Raw genomic sequence first — 18054 nt, 5'->3', positions numbered from 1 at the left:
CTGAAACTGTTCCTATTGTCAGTTAAGGACAATTAGCAGCACTAGTATTTAGCTTCAGGTAGAATTTTCACTTTTAATTCTGTTAAAATGTCATGAGTTTGTGTAATTTTGGGTGCATACTCTACAAGGGCACTAAACTGAGTAATTTCCAACTGAAATACTTGAATAGGGAAGTTAAAAACTGAAAAATGCCATTATTTGTAATCATGATGTTTTTAAAATAAACACTCTGGATAGTTTAGTAATGAAATATTACAAGCTTTGTTTAAAAAGCAAACACTCCCCCCCTTCCTCTTGAGCTTAAACAGTGGCTTGTTTAAAAAACCCAGTAAAATTCCATAACACTTAAACTCTTTTGAAGTAGTTTTTCAACATCAGCAAGTAATTCTGCAAATTGCTTTTGAAGATGAGGCTTCATTTACTCCAGCGTGTGCAGTCTGATGGAGTGGATTAGTGGGTGTGGACTGAAATGGTAATTTGGGCTTTTTTGTGTGCCTGGGTCTCTCTGCAGAACACTCCCTATCTCACACATCTCTGTCCTCCTGCAGTAGTTGTGAGAGGATCAAGGCTGTTCTATTTAATAGTCACTGCTGAAGACTTGAAATCTGTATGACTGCATTGCATTCATGTTGACAAATTTTTTGTTTTTCACTTTCATTCTACTAAATAATTTTTAATCAGTTTTTTTTTTTTTCTAGAGCAATTTTTTTTTTTTTTATTAGGTGAGTTCCCAGAGCCAGCCCACACAAATATCAGTGGTGAGGTGAGGGTAGAGTAAAGATGTGCAGGTGGGGGTAGGAAAAGGGGCTGCTTGCTTTTTGTCTGACTTACATTATTTTGGGACTGCACCCCAGGACAGCGTGACTTCAACATCACATTTGAATTAGTAGTTATGTTATAAGACAGCCCAGCATGACAGTTCCCTAATACTGCTGTGTACATTCTAAAGAAAAAAAAAATGGTCACTCAACTAATGCAAATTGAAATTATTTTATTGATTTTAATATTTTTCTATTATTATAAATAATAATACAAATTTAATATTTTTGTATTATTATAAATAATACTATAAAATATTTTAATATTTTTGTAACTGAGTTCATGGTTTTATGCAAGCTGAAAGTGCTTCTTTTCATTTTGAAAGATAATGCAGAACTTTCTATGAAGTCTGTAATTATATAAAAAGAAGACAGCATTCTCCCTGCTTGCTACAAATCAAACCTTTCAAGTAGACAAAAAAATTATGATAAGTCATTATTTCAAACAAATTTCAGATGCAAAGTAGTCTTTTCAAGACAGGATTTATCTTTTAGATGAAAAAGTTGAATATTAAATGTCATTGAATTTTTGACTGTTCATTTGCAGCTTTTTTTCATGGATGAAGATTTATAGATACAGCATGGTAGTTCTTCAGCTTCTATATAGAAAAATATCCACCCCACTGACTCATTAATCCAATAAAAATATTCAACAGGAAGCAATAAAGCTTTTAAATTTTATTGACTAGTTATTGAATAGGTATTCTGTTGTCATTTTAAAATCTTGAGGAGTCCAAACTTGCTTTAGCTATCTCAGTTTTATTTTTCTTCTTCATACAGGTTTCACAGCATTGTGGTGACTACCGATGCTTTATTTCTTTTAAAAAATTCCAAACTTTGTATTTTGAGAGTGATTTTTTAATCACATAATTTTGGTATATCCTGAAAATACTATGAAAAATGTTCAGACAGTGCAAGGTAATTTGGTGACTAATTGTCTCTGATAATGAAGCGAAAAGAGTAAAGTCCTAAGTTTGTCCTGGAAGTGCAGTTTCTTCAGGCACATCATTGTGGGCACTGAAAACATTTTGTATTGATTCTATAGAACAGAGAGTTCCAGCATTAATAATTGAGGTGACAAGAAATTGTTTACATTAGGTTATCAGTGTTCATATGTTGCCACTGAAAACCACTGTAGATGTGACATCAGGTTCCATTAGGCTGGAAAAAGAAACATAACAAGGAAGCCTCAACTGGTAACAGCACTTCTTCAGCAGTGAGAGGAGGAAGGAAGGGAAAGGTTCATTTGCAGAGGGGTGAGGACAGAACTTTTATGGCTTTACCATAGGGGAAATCCACTCTGTTAAACCCAGGGTCTGGGACTTGAGAAGCAGCAGCTTACACACATCTTTCCTGTTGTAGAACCATATCTTTTATAAACCAAAAAGTTCTGAATTTCTGAGTTGCCTTTATTGCAAATTTATCTCTTGACAGCTTTTATTGGTCATAAAAAGGTGAATATGGCTGAAAAGCATTAAGCTGAGACACTTAAGGAAATAAAGGTGGCAGGAGGGAGCAGGTGCTGGCTGTGTTGGTGCAGATTTTTGTCTTCTTGAGTCAGTTTCTTGACTGCTCATTTGGAATAACCTCACAAAAACCCATCTAATAAAATGAGAAGTTCAGTGTTCTCTTGCTATGAAGGTTTGGGCAACAAGTTGACACCTCCACAGGAGAATGCATGGTGAATTTCCAGATAGAGGCATTGCTTTGCCCATCGGTACTAAACTTTGTGAACACATTTCTAGAAGATTGGTTTAATGTGAAAATAAGTGCAATGAAAAAACAAGTTTTATACTTTTTGAAAGAAAAGCATAACCCTCAAACGATTAAAAAATTTTTCTTGAGAGCAGAAAAAAAGCAAAAAATTGATTATTACTCTGGGGAGTTTTACTGCTTTGGTCCATGTAAATCATTAAACAGGGACCTCACTTTTGCTTGACTTTGCTGATTCTGGTTTAAGACCATTATTTGCCAATTAATTCTCTTATCTGTTTTTCAGCACCCATAGTAGAATTATTTTATTACATGAAGAATGCTCATTATCCCTTTGTATTAAGGACATGAACTGCTTTTGTGTCTTAGGAGTGGAAACAGAGGAGATGGAGCAATGAGGACAGAGTTATTTTTATTTTATAATTGTTTCAACTTTTCCAGTGGGATTTTTTTTTCACAAATACGGAACATTTACTTCTTGGGTGACTGCTTTAAACCAAATCCAAATGGTAAAGACTGGGGGATCACGACTTGTTTGTCATTTTAACCCTCATAACTAGTGCCTGTAGCTTATCTAAATCAGAATGTATTTGTCTTAACTGCCTCTGTTTGTTTACATCAACTTTTGTCTGGGCTCTAACTGAATTGTAAGATCATTGAACAGGAACTGTTCCCACTATATGTGTTTAGTGCCTTTCACAATGGGGCACCAAGCCTCATGTTGTCTCTCCTGTAATGTAAACAGAAAGAAGTTAATCATTGTCATAGACAGATTTCTTTTCTTTTTCTTTTAGTGGTATATGTGATGTTAATTTGCTTATTTCGTATTTTGGACATATTTTGGACACATGCATTTTAAGTGATCTGCCTGCATGGCCTGTTACTTTTCTCTTCAAAAATATGTAATACAAGGTTCAAAACCTTTTTACTGAGGTGGTTTTGGTGTAACTTTACAGTTCTTGGCCACTTAGACTTTCTCTGCCGAAGCAGAAGTGGATAAACGTGGGAAATGGCATAAGGCAGTGCCTTTAATTTGGTCACTTTTTAAATTTTTAGATACTTGTATAAGGCAAATAATATAGGAGAAGCTTTAAGTCAGTTTTGGGTAAAGATTATTTCTCCTTCACTTCTATGTTGTCTGTCCAGAGCTCATTTCAAGGAGTCATTAAATAAGTGACAATCACAGTTTTGTTGAATAAAACTCCCAACAGAGTAACTAGAGGAATCTGTTACTGTAAACCTGTGTATGGAGGATTTATTTTATACATCCTTGTGTGATGTTGTGAGAAAATTATTACACAAAGTTAAAGGAAGCATTAGAGCAGTTTTGTGAGTGTTCTTTCACTTGTTACACCAACATGTTTTTGGCTTACTCTTCAGAATTAAACTTCTAACAAAATCTAAGAAGAATAAGGCTTTAATTGCACATGTTTAAAACATACATGTAATGCAGTTTGTCTGCAGCTCTTTCAGAAGCTGTCAGTTAATTCTTTTATACATAAGCAAGGCAAACCTCTCTGTGCAGCTGCAGAACTTGAGCACTGGTTCATTGAGATGAGACAGATCAGAGATCAGTGCCCAGAAAAACCTCAGCCTTTTTCCCAGGGAGGCAGCTATCACATAGTGCTTCTATATTATGAGAAATAGTGAATATTTTTTCACCATCTCTGTGTAATTCATGGTTTTACAGAGTTTTGCTGTGTCAGGCCTTGGTGTGGCACTGTACCAAGGTTACCATAATCTGTGTGCCATGGATTACAGCATCTCCGTCCTTTCTCTTCCTCACCCTGAAACTCAGTAGCATCTTATAACTGGAGTACCACAGCTGTAATTCAATTAAATTACTTATGAAAAGGATCTCATTCTTTGGGAAGATTCTTGGAATGATCCTTGAGGAAGAGCCTTATACCTCTCTCTATAAAATTGCGTTCGAGTACTTATTCCTTCCATTTGAAAAAGCTGCATCTGCAGAGAAATTGTGAGTGTCTGGAGGGCTGTACACCACAGCTAGACTGAGGGGATTGGTTTGTTTGGGTTGGGGGTATTTTAAAAGCCCAGGATGGTATCAGATCAGTCTAACAGTGATGAGTATTGGTACCTGTGCAGACACCTTACCTCATGTAAGAGCTGCTTCAAGAGCTGGTTCTTCTCAGATGGCAGACTGTGCATGGGCACTGCCCTCAGGGAAAAAAAGGAGGAAGGCATTGAAGCTACCCTAAGTGAAGACTAAAAACTTCCAGTGACTTGTGTCAGAGCATGTCCAGGGTCTGTCACATGTGGAGCATACCCAGTGTCACCCTACAGTCAGTGCCAGTGAATGTTTCTTTCTACATCATTAGCACGGCAAGTTCTTTTTCTCTTCTTTGTTGGCCTGCCTGGGCTGAGTCTTAGACAAGTTCCTCTAGCAAGCAAGAGTTATCCTTTAGGCATTCTGGCAGTGATTTGACCTTGCTGTACAGATATTTTGTTGCCTCAGGTGGTGGACAAAAGCAAAGGACAGCAGTATCCCTGGCACAGTGATTCTTAAGGCATTTTAGCTAGAGGGCATGTGATAAAAAGAATGGTATTTTGATAGGCTGCAGACAAGTCCAACTTATCCATTACAGATAGTGTGAAGAGACTCCTCCTTGTAATTACGGCACTGAGGTGGTGCAGGAAGAGTCTGAAGAAAATTATTTCAAGGATGGTATCAGGACAATGTGAAGATCGAGTATGGGTGATATAAACAGCTCTGCACAGGTAGGAGTCACATCTGCTGAACTTGCAGCCACTGTCAGCACTTGTCTAGCAGAGAGCACTTGGCAGTGCCTGGTTGTCCTGCAATCACCTGAAGCAGAAGGCAGTGAGTCTCCTTGTGCAGACTGCCAAGCTGGGAGCTAGCTGTTGTTAATTCTGATTTAGTTACCAATGCCATTACCAAGTCAGTCTTACAGACAATATGGTCTTGTGACACACTTTGCACATTCAGGTAGTACTGAAATGGCTACTTGTGCTCTCTTTTTAGAGTTGAAGGAGTGTGTTTAATTTGGGTGCCTTTTTAAGGCACTGTCTTTTGCCACCCTCTGGTGCCTTTTGCCAGACATGAAGAGTGTGCTGGGGAAGCATTGCTGTGTGCTTTCTCTGTTCTTAAATTTTAGAGACAGGTTGCCAGGCAAGATGGACATCTCGTCTGACCTGGTATGGCTTTCTTATGCAATTAGTACTTATGTAAGTGATCTGTCTTCTGTGTAATGTGAAACGAGGTTGTCTCACATGCTGCCTCTCCTAGAATACAGCTTTATTAATTTACACGTACTATATGCACTAGTTGAGTGTTGCAACATCACAGAACCTGATCACTGAGCACAGAACTAGAGTGTGATTACTTTGTGATTAAAGATTTACCAAATCGATTATGTGTTACACAAGGTTGCTGCAGTATCAGAACTGCTATTCTGAAGAGATTAAAACTAATGTAAAATAATTCTGACATATTAATCTTTATAAACATCACAGGACACATTTCCTGTTTGAAGCATAATTTTTAAAATATTTCTCAAATGTCATAAAATAATTCTTTCTCTTTCCTGTCATCAATGCTTAGATCTCCCAGCAATCAATTATACTCAGTTCTCACTGCATTGAGAGATGCTGTGATTGTTCCTTATTGGACATTGGAGAATGAACTACTTGTAATAATGCAATTACATATGCTTATTAAAAAGAAAAATGTTAAGGGTTTGAGAGAGCCTTTGTGTTTCACAAAGATACTTCTCTTTTTCAGGAATGATGTTGACCACTGATACCTTTAATATTGCAGCTATCTGTAACTGTGGTGATAGCAGAGCTTTGTCAAAGACCAGGATATATAGAGCTGAACAGTTTAAGAGGTAATCATAGCCACTTGGCTTTTAAAAGCATGAATCTTCATCATTTCAGCAAGCAATACTTTTGTCTCAAAGACAAGATAGAGATACTACATGCAGGTTGATATAGTTGGTTAGAATCTGGCTGGAATTAATGTTCTGTAAAGTATGTAAAGCAGCATAAGAACCACTGGTAACTGTTTACAAGCTATTAATAATTAGCAACCTTCCTAGCAGTCTGTTAGGAAAGAACCATGCATTGGGTACAATAGAAACTCAACTCCATTCAGTTGGGTTCAAATTACATTTGACTTCGACAATGGGGCATGAATGGGGCTCATTTGAGTTTCTGCCACTGTAAACAAAGAGATGTTGGAATGTTTCATTTGTTTATTGATTTATTTATTTGGACAGGTGCAACTTGATCATATGAAAAAAAAATTAATTCAAATATAAGCAGAAAATAGCTTAGTAAGCATTGTCCAGTCGGAGTATATGATATTAACCAATGTCTTGACTCAAAATAATTTAGTCTGTGGCTGGTTTTGAATTTGGGTCTTAGAATAATCAAATCATGTTCTGGAGAAAGTGCTTTACCTGGACCTAGAAAATAGAAAATACAGATTTTATTTTCTGATTAATTTCTTTTTATTAAAGTTTATCAAAGTTTCTTCTTTGACTTTCTGCTAAAAATTATGTGCATGTCTGTGAGGTAGGCTGTGTTAATGGTAATAGAGCTCATCCTTGGGAAGAGGTCATTCAGTTCTGATGGATCCCATCTGTATGAGGATGATTCTCCGGGGTGTAATTTTCCTCAGCTATTTGAAACCCTCTCATAAGTGCTCCAAAGCGATCAGGTTCTATAATTTGCAAGAGGAAAGAGCTAGGAAGATTGTTGGTGTGGTTGTATGTTTAGAATGCAGTATCACAGGACTAATAGCCTAAATTAATGCAGGGAGAGAGTTGATTCAGGCTTTTTTTTTGGCATCTCCAGCACCTGGACACCCATATTTCTCCAAAGTGAACACTACAAAGGGAGAATGGATGATGGTAGCACCAATTTAGGATTTGGGGCAGGGGAAGGTTGAGATTAGAGAAACAATATGGAGTTACATGCAGAAGACGTTACCTGTGGTACAAAGTTTTCCAGTTCTTTTGTGTTAAATGGAAAATTGCTCAGCAATCTGCTAACAAATCCCACAAATACCTTGCTTACAGGTAGAAATAAACTTACAGAAAGATTGAGCTGACCTTGCACATTTAATACCTTAAATTATCTTGCCATACAACACAGCCCATGTTGCAGCTGTGTATTGTATCATAGTCCTATCAAATATGTTCCTCTGTCTCTCAGCAGGTGGAATGAGCTGGATATACACTCAGATTTGGAAGCAATGCCTTTAATATTTCAGTTCACACTAAGAATCTGCTGTCTTTATTTTCCTTTCAACATTACATTGCATTTGAGCAATGACAGGGCTTCTCCTGTGCTGCACACGTTGGATTCCTGTCAGTGCTAACAGAAGGTATGTGCACACACCAGTGGAAGCACGGATTAGAGTTTCTCTTGAGGTGAACAACTGTTTATAATTAGAGTTGTGGGAATGAAGGAAAACCCAGCTAGCAAGCAAGCAGTCCCTCTTCCAAAAAGCTTGGTAAACTCATAAAGCTCAGGGGCTTAATCTCTGAACCAGAGTGCTTGTTATCTAATCCCCACCAGCTGTTGTGTACTTGGTAGCCATGACATCTGTAATAGAGCTGAAGGGCCTGTCTATATTGGTTGGCACCTTTACCCACCAACTGAACTCGATTCTTCTCTCATTGCTCACATTTACCTGCTTTAAATCATTAACCAGTTGCTCAGGGTTTGATCATCCATTTAACCATACTTTATAATAGAAGTCAAGTGCTGCTTTTCACATTAAGCATATTTTAGGTGTGTAGGTCTTCAGCAGGTCTCATTTTTGTGTTGCTTATAAGAAAAAGGTATCAACCACAAGAATTTCCTCTGGTTTCATACTGATTCCTAACACAGACTTAAAACTGACCTGGGAGTGAAATCTCTTGAGTTGTATTTGAACTGAAAACCATCACGCTTCCAGTAAACAGAATAAAGAATTATATGCATCTCCATTCACTGATGTGTATGAATTGCTATAGGTAACTATAGAAGGTATAATATAAATGTAAGCAAGGTATATGTGTTCATTATAATTGTGAAAGGACACTTGTTTTCAGAGATCACTGTCAGCTAGTGGATATTGTTCTTTTTGAGCTGGCAGAGGACAGGAATTGGCCCATTTTGAGAAAATCAGCCATTTTACGTCTCCCAGTTCTTGAGTGAGCGCTGTGAATCCAAGCCCTGAGCACCACCAGCAGTGCAGAGGAACAGCTGCTGTGCAGAGTGGAGTGTGACCCCTTCATGCTAGGTGTGGATAAAACTCCTATTTTGGTCCTTGTAAGGGCTTAGAGGGAAGGTGCCTTGTTCCTGGGTCCCACATGGGTATAGTTAGGAGCTAAGGGCTGAGCTGTTCTCCAGGTAGGAGCATTTCTGGACATGGAAGAACATACTTGTGGGTTATTTTACTGGTTAAAACAGAGCTGTTTATGGCTTCCTGGCACTGTGAATAGTTAGATTGGGCAGCTGAAGTTGATACTGTGGCCAAAACTGGGCCTGAAGGCTGCAATAAATGTCTGCTAGCTGTCATCATATTATTGTGGGTCTAAGATTTTGAACTGTCCTAAGACAGCTCCAGTGTCTGTAATACCAGCTGTCAAAATCCAGAATACTGGCCTCATAAATAAAGCTAACTATACTAAGTTTTCAAAGAAATGCCTCTCAAGTTTTGTTAAATTTCATTATAGTAATTTTTCAGTTGGAGTTAATTTGATTGATTTTTATTTTTTTTTTTCCCCCAGAATGGCACAAAGAAGTTCTGGGATTTTATGAGGACACATGACAGGTAACAATGGCATCACATTATTTCCCATTATCTTCTGTTGTATTTCATACTGTGTTCTCTTTAACTGGTCAAGTGTTGTTGATGTTTTCTTTCCTCCAATTTCCTCTTCAATTCTCACTTCTTGTGTAATACTTACATGTGGTTTTCTACTGTTTAAGATAGAATTAGCAGAAATTTTAAAATCTCCTTGTGATTTATTATGTTTTTAGTAAGTTTTGTCTTTTCTTGACTGTTCCAGTATTAGAGTTTTAACACATAATTGTGCATTAACACATTATTGTGCACATTATTTACACATTACATTATTAACACATTATTGTACATTTTAATGATTACATAGAAGATGGAACTGAAAGTTGGGATTGTATGAAATTCTCTTTTTTGAGTGAGAATTTATTACCTGAAGGAAAGAGTTTATTCTGTCTTCCCAAATGTATTTCTGTGATCAGAGAAGAAAAGCAATTAACTTCTGACTTCAAAGATCAGTTCATACAACATTATAACAAATAAGGTGTATATAAAACAGACCAAGTCTCAGTGTTATTAAAAACTAAAATATTTATATATGTCTTTCAAAAAGTATTAATATTTAATCTGTTTGCTGAAAATTCAGGCATTAGAAGATAAAAATAAAAAGCAAGGGTAACAAATTTTTCCAAGAAAAAGCTTTTCTAAATCTATTAAATGTAAAAAATGTAGCAAAACACTAAAATAAATTGTGACATAACCAGAGCAACATCAGGAGATGTGTTTTTTGTGTGCATTAAATTACTAAAATCCGTTGCATTTTGGGAAATTCTTCTCTGTTGAAACCCTCTAAGTCCTTACATTATTCTTTTTGTGATGTGAGTCTTTATATGCATGTGGGTGCCTGGGAGGGATATAAAATTCTAGCAGCAGTTTTTATCTATATAAAGATTATGAAGGTAAAATTTTCAGGAGAATTGGGAAAGTATTAGTTGGATTAAAAATGCCTGTAGTGCTTGAGAATGAGGACAGAAAAGGGAGTGATATTTCAATACTGAACTTCACACTTGCTTTTGGAATTTGCCTGGAAGACAGTTCTGTCTTTGCACTTTGTCTGTCCATATGGGCATGTGCCTGAATTTATGATGGCAGATACAAAGGCTGAAATGATAATTGATTGCTGGAAATTTAATATATTCCCATTCAAATCAAGTGAATCCAGCCTCAAGTCACAGTGCTGAGAACATGACTTCCAGATGAATTTATATGACTATTTTTGTTTAAACTTTGGTTTATCACTGTGTGATAATGTGTGAATATATGCAACTCACTGAGTGGGGTAAGTATTAAAGGATCAGTTTTCCATGAACTTCTTGGGAACAGTATTTCTGAAGGATTTTTGTGGACATTTTTAAAATAGTTGAGAACATAACTTTATAAAAAGGCTACAGCCACATGTCATGCCAGTCATCTCTGGTCACATAACATTTGTTAGCTTCAGATGCACAACAGCTGCCACCCCAACTTATTAGTGACTACTGTGGAACTGCAGAATGTCTAACACTCTTTCACAAGGAAATTCATGGCAGCTTCTGACACCAAAGGTAGTAATGTGAACTTCCTGCATAGGAAATCCATGGGTTTACATAAATTTGTTTTTGTGAATAGGAAGGCAGTTATTACCCAATACATTAGTCAGATTCAAAATCCCTTATAATACTTTAAAGCTCTACATTTTGATGTATTTTAATAGCTGTGATGCTTATTATGTGGAAAAGTCATGCTAACCAGTTCCTGAAGATTATAAAGAAATTCATGCTGAGAGAGCTCTTACAGGCTCATTACTGTCAATGAAAGATAAATATTGAAGAAGAGGAGAGGTTTCTGGGACACAGTTCTGTTGGTCAGGATTTCCTGGTGTGTATGTCTGCTTGAAGAAGATTGTACATGTTTTCCAGAATTAAGATCCCTTTTCCATAATATCTTTTCATAAGTATTCATAACTTACAATGAAATGCTCCAAGTGTCTGCAATAAGGCTGTTTACCTGAACTGAGCATGTTCTGTAAAGATCTGTAAAGAACACATGTATATATTATATATTTACATAGAATTTATATGTATTACAAATTTAGTGATGATGAATTAAAAAAACAACTGTGTAATCCTGTAAAACCAGATATTGTGCCTAACCCATGTCTTTATTTCTCATCCTCTTTCAGCAGCACAAGTTAAACATGCTTAAGACTGACTTCCCTGCTGCATGGTAGTGAAATGAGAGCTTGTGTGCTCCTTTGGGACCCCAGTGTTCTGTCTCATTTCCAATTAGGTCAATGTAAGCCAATATTTAATAGATTTGTATCAGAAGATACAGGAAAATATTTACCAAGAGAGATGAAGTTATTGTTGTATAAATGAATCCTTTCCAACTGTTCAGATGAGCAGCTGATTAAATTGTACAAAGACAAAAGCACAAGGGCTGCAGTAGTCACTTCATTTGCCTTAGATGTGAGTCATCTTTTAAAATCTCACTATATGTTGCAGTAGGGCAAGATCATTTAACCATATGTAGTCTGGTGGTGTAACTCTAGCACAAGGTAAAATAGCAGAATTGGTATTACTTTTCCTTTTCTTCCCTTTGTTTCTTTTCTTTCCTTTAGTTATTGCACATCTTGGGCATGAGTCTACAGTATGTGGTTCATGAGCTGTCTTAAGATCAAGATCATTCAGAACTAGACATCCATCCTGATGTCACTGCTGTAATTCATGTTGAACAAATAATTGCTCATTCCCAATCCCTCCCTGCCATTGAAAGACAAAAATAGTTATGTGCAATTTATTACTGGTCACACAATAAACTGTGTTAAGGCAAACCTTCAGAACCTGTGCTGTCAGAAGTCAACTGTGTATCAGCATAGACAAGAGAAGCAGCATTTCTTACCATATTTAGGTTTAAATTCTAATAGGAGGAAGATCCACAACACAAGGACAATACCTATGGACAGTAGTTTGGTCCTGGAATGCTTTGCCCAGAGTCTCCATCCTTAGAGAAATCCAAACCTTTACTGGACAAAGCTCTGAGAAATCAGGCCCAACTTGGAGTTACTTTTAACAGGAGATTGGATCAGATGATTTCCAGAAGTCACTTATATCCTGAAGGTGTCTATGATTTTACAAGCATATTAAATGTTTAATGAGTGTTACAATTCCCATCTGAAAAGTGTCAAAAATTTGAAAACTTGTCAAGGAATCTGTCAATTCATAAGCCATTTTTCTATTGGAAAATAATGAGCTTACTATTGTTCTTGTCCTGTGGAATTAGATTTAAGTTAATATTTATTTGAAACACACAGATGAACATTGTCAGAGCTCATTGGAAGGTTTTACAATGTCATTAGAAACAACGATGAAGTTTACTCAAAATGAATGAAGTAAAAATCCTTGATTACCTCTTCTCCACTGTAATTATTGAACAAGTTTATTGAGGTGTTGCTCCTAAGAGTTAAATAATTTTGGCCTGTTGTGTCAGGCACACAGCACAAGATGCTTTCTGCAGTTATGCACTGCTTACTTTTCTAATTAAGTGTAATTTTCACTTTAATACTCAAAGTGATGTGTTTGGTCATTATTAAACATATCCTAATGAAAATCAGGCAGAGTGCAAGCAATGAAAATTTATTTTCATTGGTTTATTTCACAAGGTTTATTTCAAGATTGTTTTTAGGCTTGGGTCTGTCAGAACTGGTTAGCAATTTGTGGGGGTGTGATTTGTGGGCTGGTAATTTTTTTAAGGACTCGGCTTTTAAAAATTAAAATCTTTATCAGGAGAACATTTGCCTTCTGCAAATTTGTGGTGATTTTCTGTTAGAAATAGAAACATACTAAACTTTACAGAGTAACCATCGATACCTGTAACAAAAAAATATTCTCTAAAACCAGACTCAGGTTACAGTTATATTCTCCCTCATCCTAATTTTGCTATATATAGTACAGTAAGAGCCTGAAATCTAATACTTAAGTTCTACATTCATCTACTTTATAAAGCAATAGACCACATTCGTTTCAGGTTTCAACAGCTCCCCTTAAACAGATTCAAGGCTTTTAAAAGGCATAATTTGGGAACAGATGAAGGTCAGTGCACAGTCATGTGCTCCCTTCTGTGCTTTGAGTAATAACGCCTGAGAACAGGGACACAACTGTACCTTTTCCTAGTTGACAAAACAAAATTATGTCTACCTCTCTATGTGAAAGTATGAAAAATTCACTGTAAAGTTCACTGCATTTAAAAGAGAACAAATTTGAGGAGACTGAATTGTGTGCAAGATAGTTATGTGAGTTCCTCTGAACTCTGAAAATATCATGTGATGAATAAAAAGCATTTGGACTAAAAAACTTGCAACTCTACATATGCATTGTACCCCATTCATGCTGCATTTTTAACTGCAAAAACATGTCACAGTGACTCAGCAGTAGCTCCTGACTTAAAAATTCTTAATGAAAAAACCTGAAAGTTTACTCTTATATTCCTGCTTTATAAGATTTGCCTTTTGTGGATGTACCACTCGTCAGTTTTTCTGGGTCTGGATTGAAGGCACTTGAGACAGTAATTTGTGTTTGAATTTAAGTGTTTATTATTTCTTATCCATACAACAGTCTTATTATTGTGAGTTGGGCAGCTTTTCAATAGAAGGCACAAAATGGCCAACAATCTTTTGTTACAAGGTCTTTTAAGCTTTAACTATCTAATTAAGAGCTGGCACCTAGATTATTTCCCCTTTTAACCCAATAACTGATCCCAAACAGCCCACAATGCAGACTTTTCTGCCCAATTACAAAATGTCACCCAAACCAATGAAGAGGAAGGAAGAAGAAGCATGTAGAAGAAACCCAGGACAACACCCCGTGCCCTCCATCTTGCTGCCATCCACAGCATACTAAAAATCCCAAAACCTAAATTTCTCACCAAGTGATGCACCTGCACTGCTCTCTATAATCTATTTCACACTTTTGTGGATTCCAGTCTATCTTGAAGTCTAGGAAACTTTCTCCATGACTGAGGGTCAAAGTCAATGCTCCCCTGGGGGTCAGGGCAGCCCAGAGCAGACAGAGAAATATTCCTGGTGTGGTGTCCTGGGCTTCCACAGCCTTTGTGTTTTTTCAAGTAAAGAGATGAACTTGTTTCACATTTCAAACAAATTAATTCCTAATCTAATTTGCTTCCTCGGAAGAAACGACTTTACACTTTATCTATTACAAAGACAACTGAAAAGTGTAGTTTTCCGTCAGGAGTGAAGGAAACCTTTTTCCTTACGGGGTGAAGGAAACCAAAGCAATCTCCACCTCAGCTCATTCCCTCCTGCAGGCAAACAGGAGGAGGTTCTCCAGGCAGGTTAGGAGTGAGCATAACTCCACAGGAGGAGGTGCAGGCGTGGAGGCTGCGTGCTGTGCATTACCTGGCCAAGGGCAGAGATCGGGAGGTGCTGCCCGGGGCACTGAGGGTCACAGCCCAGCAGCTGTGGCTGCATCCCAGCCCTGGCCACGGGAGCAGCCAGGGATGGTCACAGAGCTGGGCCAGTGGCCTGCAGGAGCCACGGGGGCTATTCTGGCTCAGTGGCTGGAGCAGGCAGCTATGGAGACAGGGTGGAAGTCATGTGCCCTGACCACATTATAGGAGTGGATTAAATTCCTTCTCCTATTTCATATGCCAGATCATTTGGGCTTTATGGAAACTTAATCCTGTATGTATTTTTCTGGTTTATGTCCTAGTGTATTATAAGACACCATGAAATTTAACTCAGATGCTTCCTTTGTGCAAGAATTATCACAGTAGCTTTAAAATACAGCTTTTTAACATCATTACAGGTAAAAGAAAAATGTTTTTCTTGGGTGGCATATGCCTTTTACTTTCAATGATGTGCTGTTATTCTGTAAACCTTGTCTGTCTTTGTAATGTCTCCTCCAGGGTGTCAGTGATGTGGAATTTTCTTGATTATCTTCAAAGATAGTGTGGAAGATAATGCACTGTTTAAAATAACTGGAAGTAGTTCAACAAACAAAAATGATGAAAAGTTTAGGGAAATAATAGCTGAGAGAAGGGAATGAGGGCTGGGCATGTTCATGCAAAGGATATCACAACTGAGGAGAGAAATTACCAATTATCATAAAATGTAAAGGAACGTTACAGAACAGGCCAGAATAATTTAATTTCATCAGTAATCAATGACAGAATGAGAAATTATGTATGGCGAGGAAAGTATTTTTAAAATTAAGCACTATGAAACTGTTTTTACCAATAAGCAAGGAGGCATGTTTTGTAATCACTGTCATTGAAAATGCTCAGGTCTAGGCTTGATATCTGTCTATCAAGGATGTTATCAGGATAATGATAATTTTCCTGGTATTAGAAGGAAAAAATGTAGTAGCCTATTAGTTTCCTTCAACCCAAGTAATTACATGATTTGTCTGCATACAATATTTGCAAATAAAATGCACTTAATGCTGTGTTTTCTGTTGTTCATTTTTGGGGTTTTCTGCAGTGAAGACTTGACAGATCCTCTGCTTTTGTGCCAGGAATTCTGCAGGCGTATTTACTGTCTTTTAAAATGAGTTACTATGTTGTTACCTTAGGATCCAATTTAAATAAAAGCATAGGAATGAGAGAAACATGAGATATTGTAAAGTTATCAGAGAGAAACATGAAGTCATAAATTTTCAGATTCTCATTTCATCTTCTTAAGCATGTGATATGGAAGCATCCTATATTGTATAATCTCTTCTCTGCTGTATCACTGAAACAGGGTAAAATGGCAATAAAATCTTTATAGAGGAAATTGCTTCATTGGGAAGTTGAATATTTGCCTAATTCCAAGAATAGAATCCACAAAAATTCTTATAACTAAGTGGGTACATGAGAATTTAGACTGGTTAGTCATTGATTTCTGAATGCAGGTTTCTGGTATCCAGATTAGAAGAATCTTGGATTTTTCACAAGTTTAGGGATTTAATTTTCTAGTGTTTCCAACAATATGCAAAATAAATTAATGTATTCATTCTCTTACAATCACTGAAATCAGAAAGAGTCTTCCCTTTGCTTTCAGGTGATTTTGAAATAAACCTGTTCTGTGTTGGTACATGGCCTAGAGACATGGCCTGCATTGGGATGGGTAAAAATAATCTTAGGAAAGCTAGGAAATGTTCTGTAGTTGGAGTACCTGTATTTTAGAATTTTAGCTGAAAATATCTCTTGGAAAAGAGGGAATTCTTTAAACCTTATTCTAGAATATTGAGGAAAATGTGAACAACTATCAGTTTCTCACTGATGGTACTGAGAATGTAAAGTTGTACCTGGCAAAAGGTTTTGTTATTCACGTCATGTTTGGGTTTTGGTAGGTAATAAACAAAGTTGCTAATTTCCCTTACCTTAGTGCAGAACACTTGAACTTTTTTGTTTTGTGAGCTCTTCTTGTAACCTGGTGATATTTTAAATTTTTGACTTTTGCCATTTCAGATGGAATAGAGACATACTTAAGCTTTTTAGGTGGATTATTTATTGGTCTTACTATGTGATAGCATTTATAAATGGCAGTTTCACAAACAATTAGGAATTGGAACAAAAGCCCATCAGGCTCTGACATCTGTTGCACATAATTCCCATGAAGCTGTATTTAATCTAATAAGTTAGCATAAAACCTGAATTTATTTATTAAAATATTTTGTTGAAAGAATCCCATTGAGATGCAATGTGTCATTTCTAAGGGTATCCTGGGATACTGGCCAAGATATGACACTTCAGGAATGTTATTGAGAGCAGTGTGCTTTGATGTCTCATTTATTTTGCAGTTGAATTTTCTTTCTCATTTTTCTTTGTTGTATGAAAATAAGTTGCTGAAAGAATTGTTTATTCTAAAGAAGTTTTCCTGATGATATTCTCTGGTTGGCAATACAAATTGCTACTTTACAAGTAGATACAAAATGTGTTTTTAAGGTGCATGTATATGGGTTTGTTACCACTTCCTAGTTCATTTTTATGCTGGTCTGATGATTAAACAAATATATGCTTCCTGCTTTATGGTGTCATGAACAACTTCCTGCTACAGTTTAGTTTACTGAAACCAAACTTCCTTTTGATTTTTTCCAAAGAAAAGTTTATTTTCTCAAGCATACGTGGCTCACCACTTTATTCTGGGTTTATTTAGTATTAAATATTTACATTGTGTTGGAGAAAGCATTCAAATTTCATCAGCATACAGAAGTCTTTTAGACATCTCTAATTATCTATTGCCAAATCCACTTTATCTGTGATTAGTATGAAAGGGTGAATGTTTTTGTCAGGAGCTTATAGCTTTGCTTTTGTAATGGGCTGCATTTTAAGCAGCCAATTGGATTGGTGTTGGCCTTTGAAAGATGCAAAATGCTTTGAAGGAAGACTTAAATGAACCAGTAAAGACTGTGCAAGCACACACATTTAATCTCAGGACTATCTGCATTATAGCTAAAGCTCTGGGAAACTAAAGGAATTGCACTGGAGAGTAATCAAAGGGTACAGCTTTATTACATCTCTGTTCTGAAAATCAAGGGGCTGTTTTCTCTGGCTTAAGGTCCTGGGTGCTGTGCTGATAAAAGGAAGAAGACAGCATTTTAGACACCACATTAGAAGTTTTCAGAATGTGTCCAGCTGTGAAATGGATGGGAAATTGGAATACAGAAGTGGCACAGGAGCTACATACAATGTTTTCTTACAGACATCAAA

The 18054-nt window shown here is 36.7% G+C and overlaps 1 protein-coding gene across 1 annotated transcript in view; it reads left to right on the top strand.

Moving 5' to 3' along the window:
* NUDT14 (nudix hydrolase 14) overlaps positions 1-18054 on the top strand; it is a 60163-nt gene that overhangs the window by 18821 nt on the left and 23288 nt on the right. The window contains exon 2 of the mRNA XM_058807126.1: positions 9296-9339. Coding sequence (XP_058663109.1) covers positions 9296-9339 — 44 coding nt within the window. The remainder of the gene's footprint in view (positions 1-9295; positions 9340-18054) is intronic.

This window comes from Ammospiza caudacuta, chromosome 6, assembly GCF_027887145.1.
Source record: "Ammospiza caudacuta isolate bAmmCau1 chromosome 6, bAmmCau1.pri, whole genome shotgun sequence".
NCBI classification, from domain to species: Eukaryota; Metazoa; Chordata; class Aves; order Passeriformes; family Passerellidae; genus Ammospiza; species Ammospiza caudacuta.
Note: the sequence above shows the minus strand (reverse complement) of the source record. Positions and strands in the feature narration are given on the sequence as shown.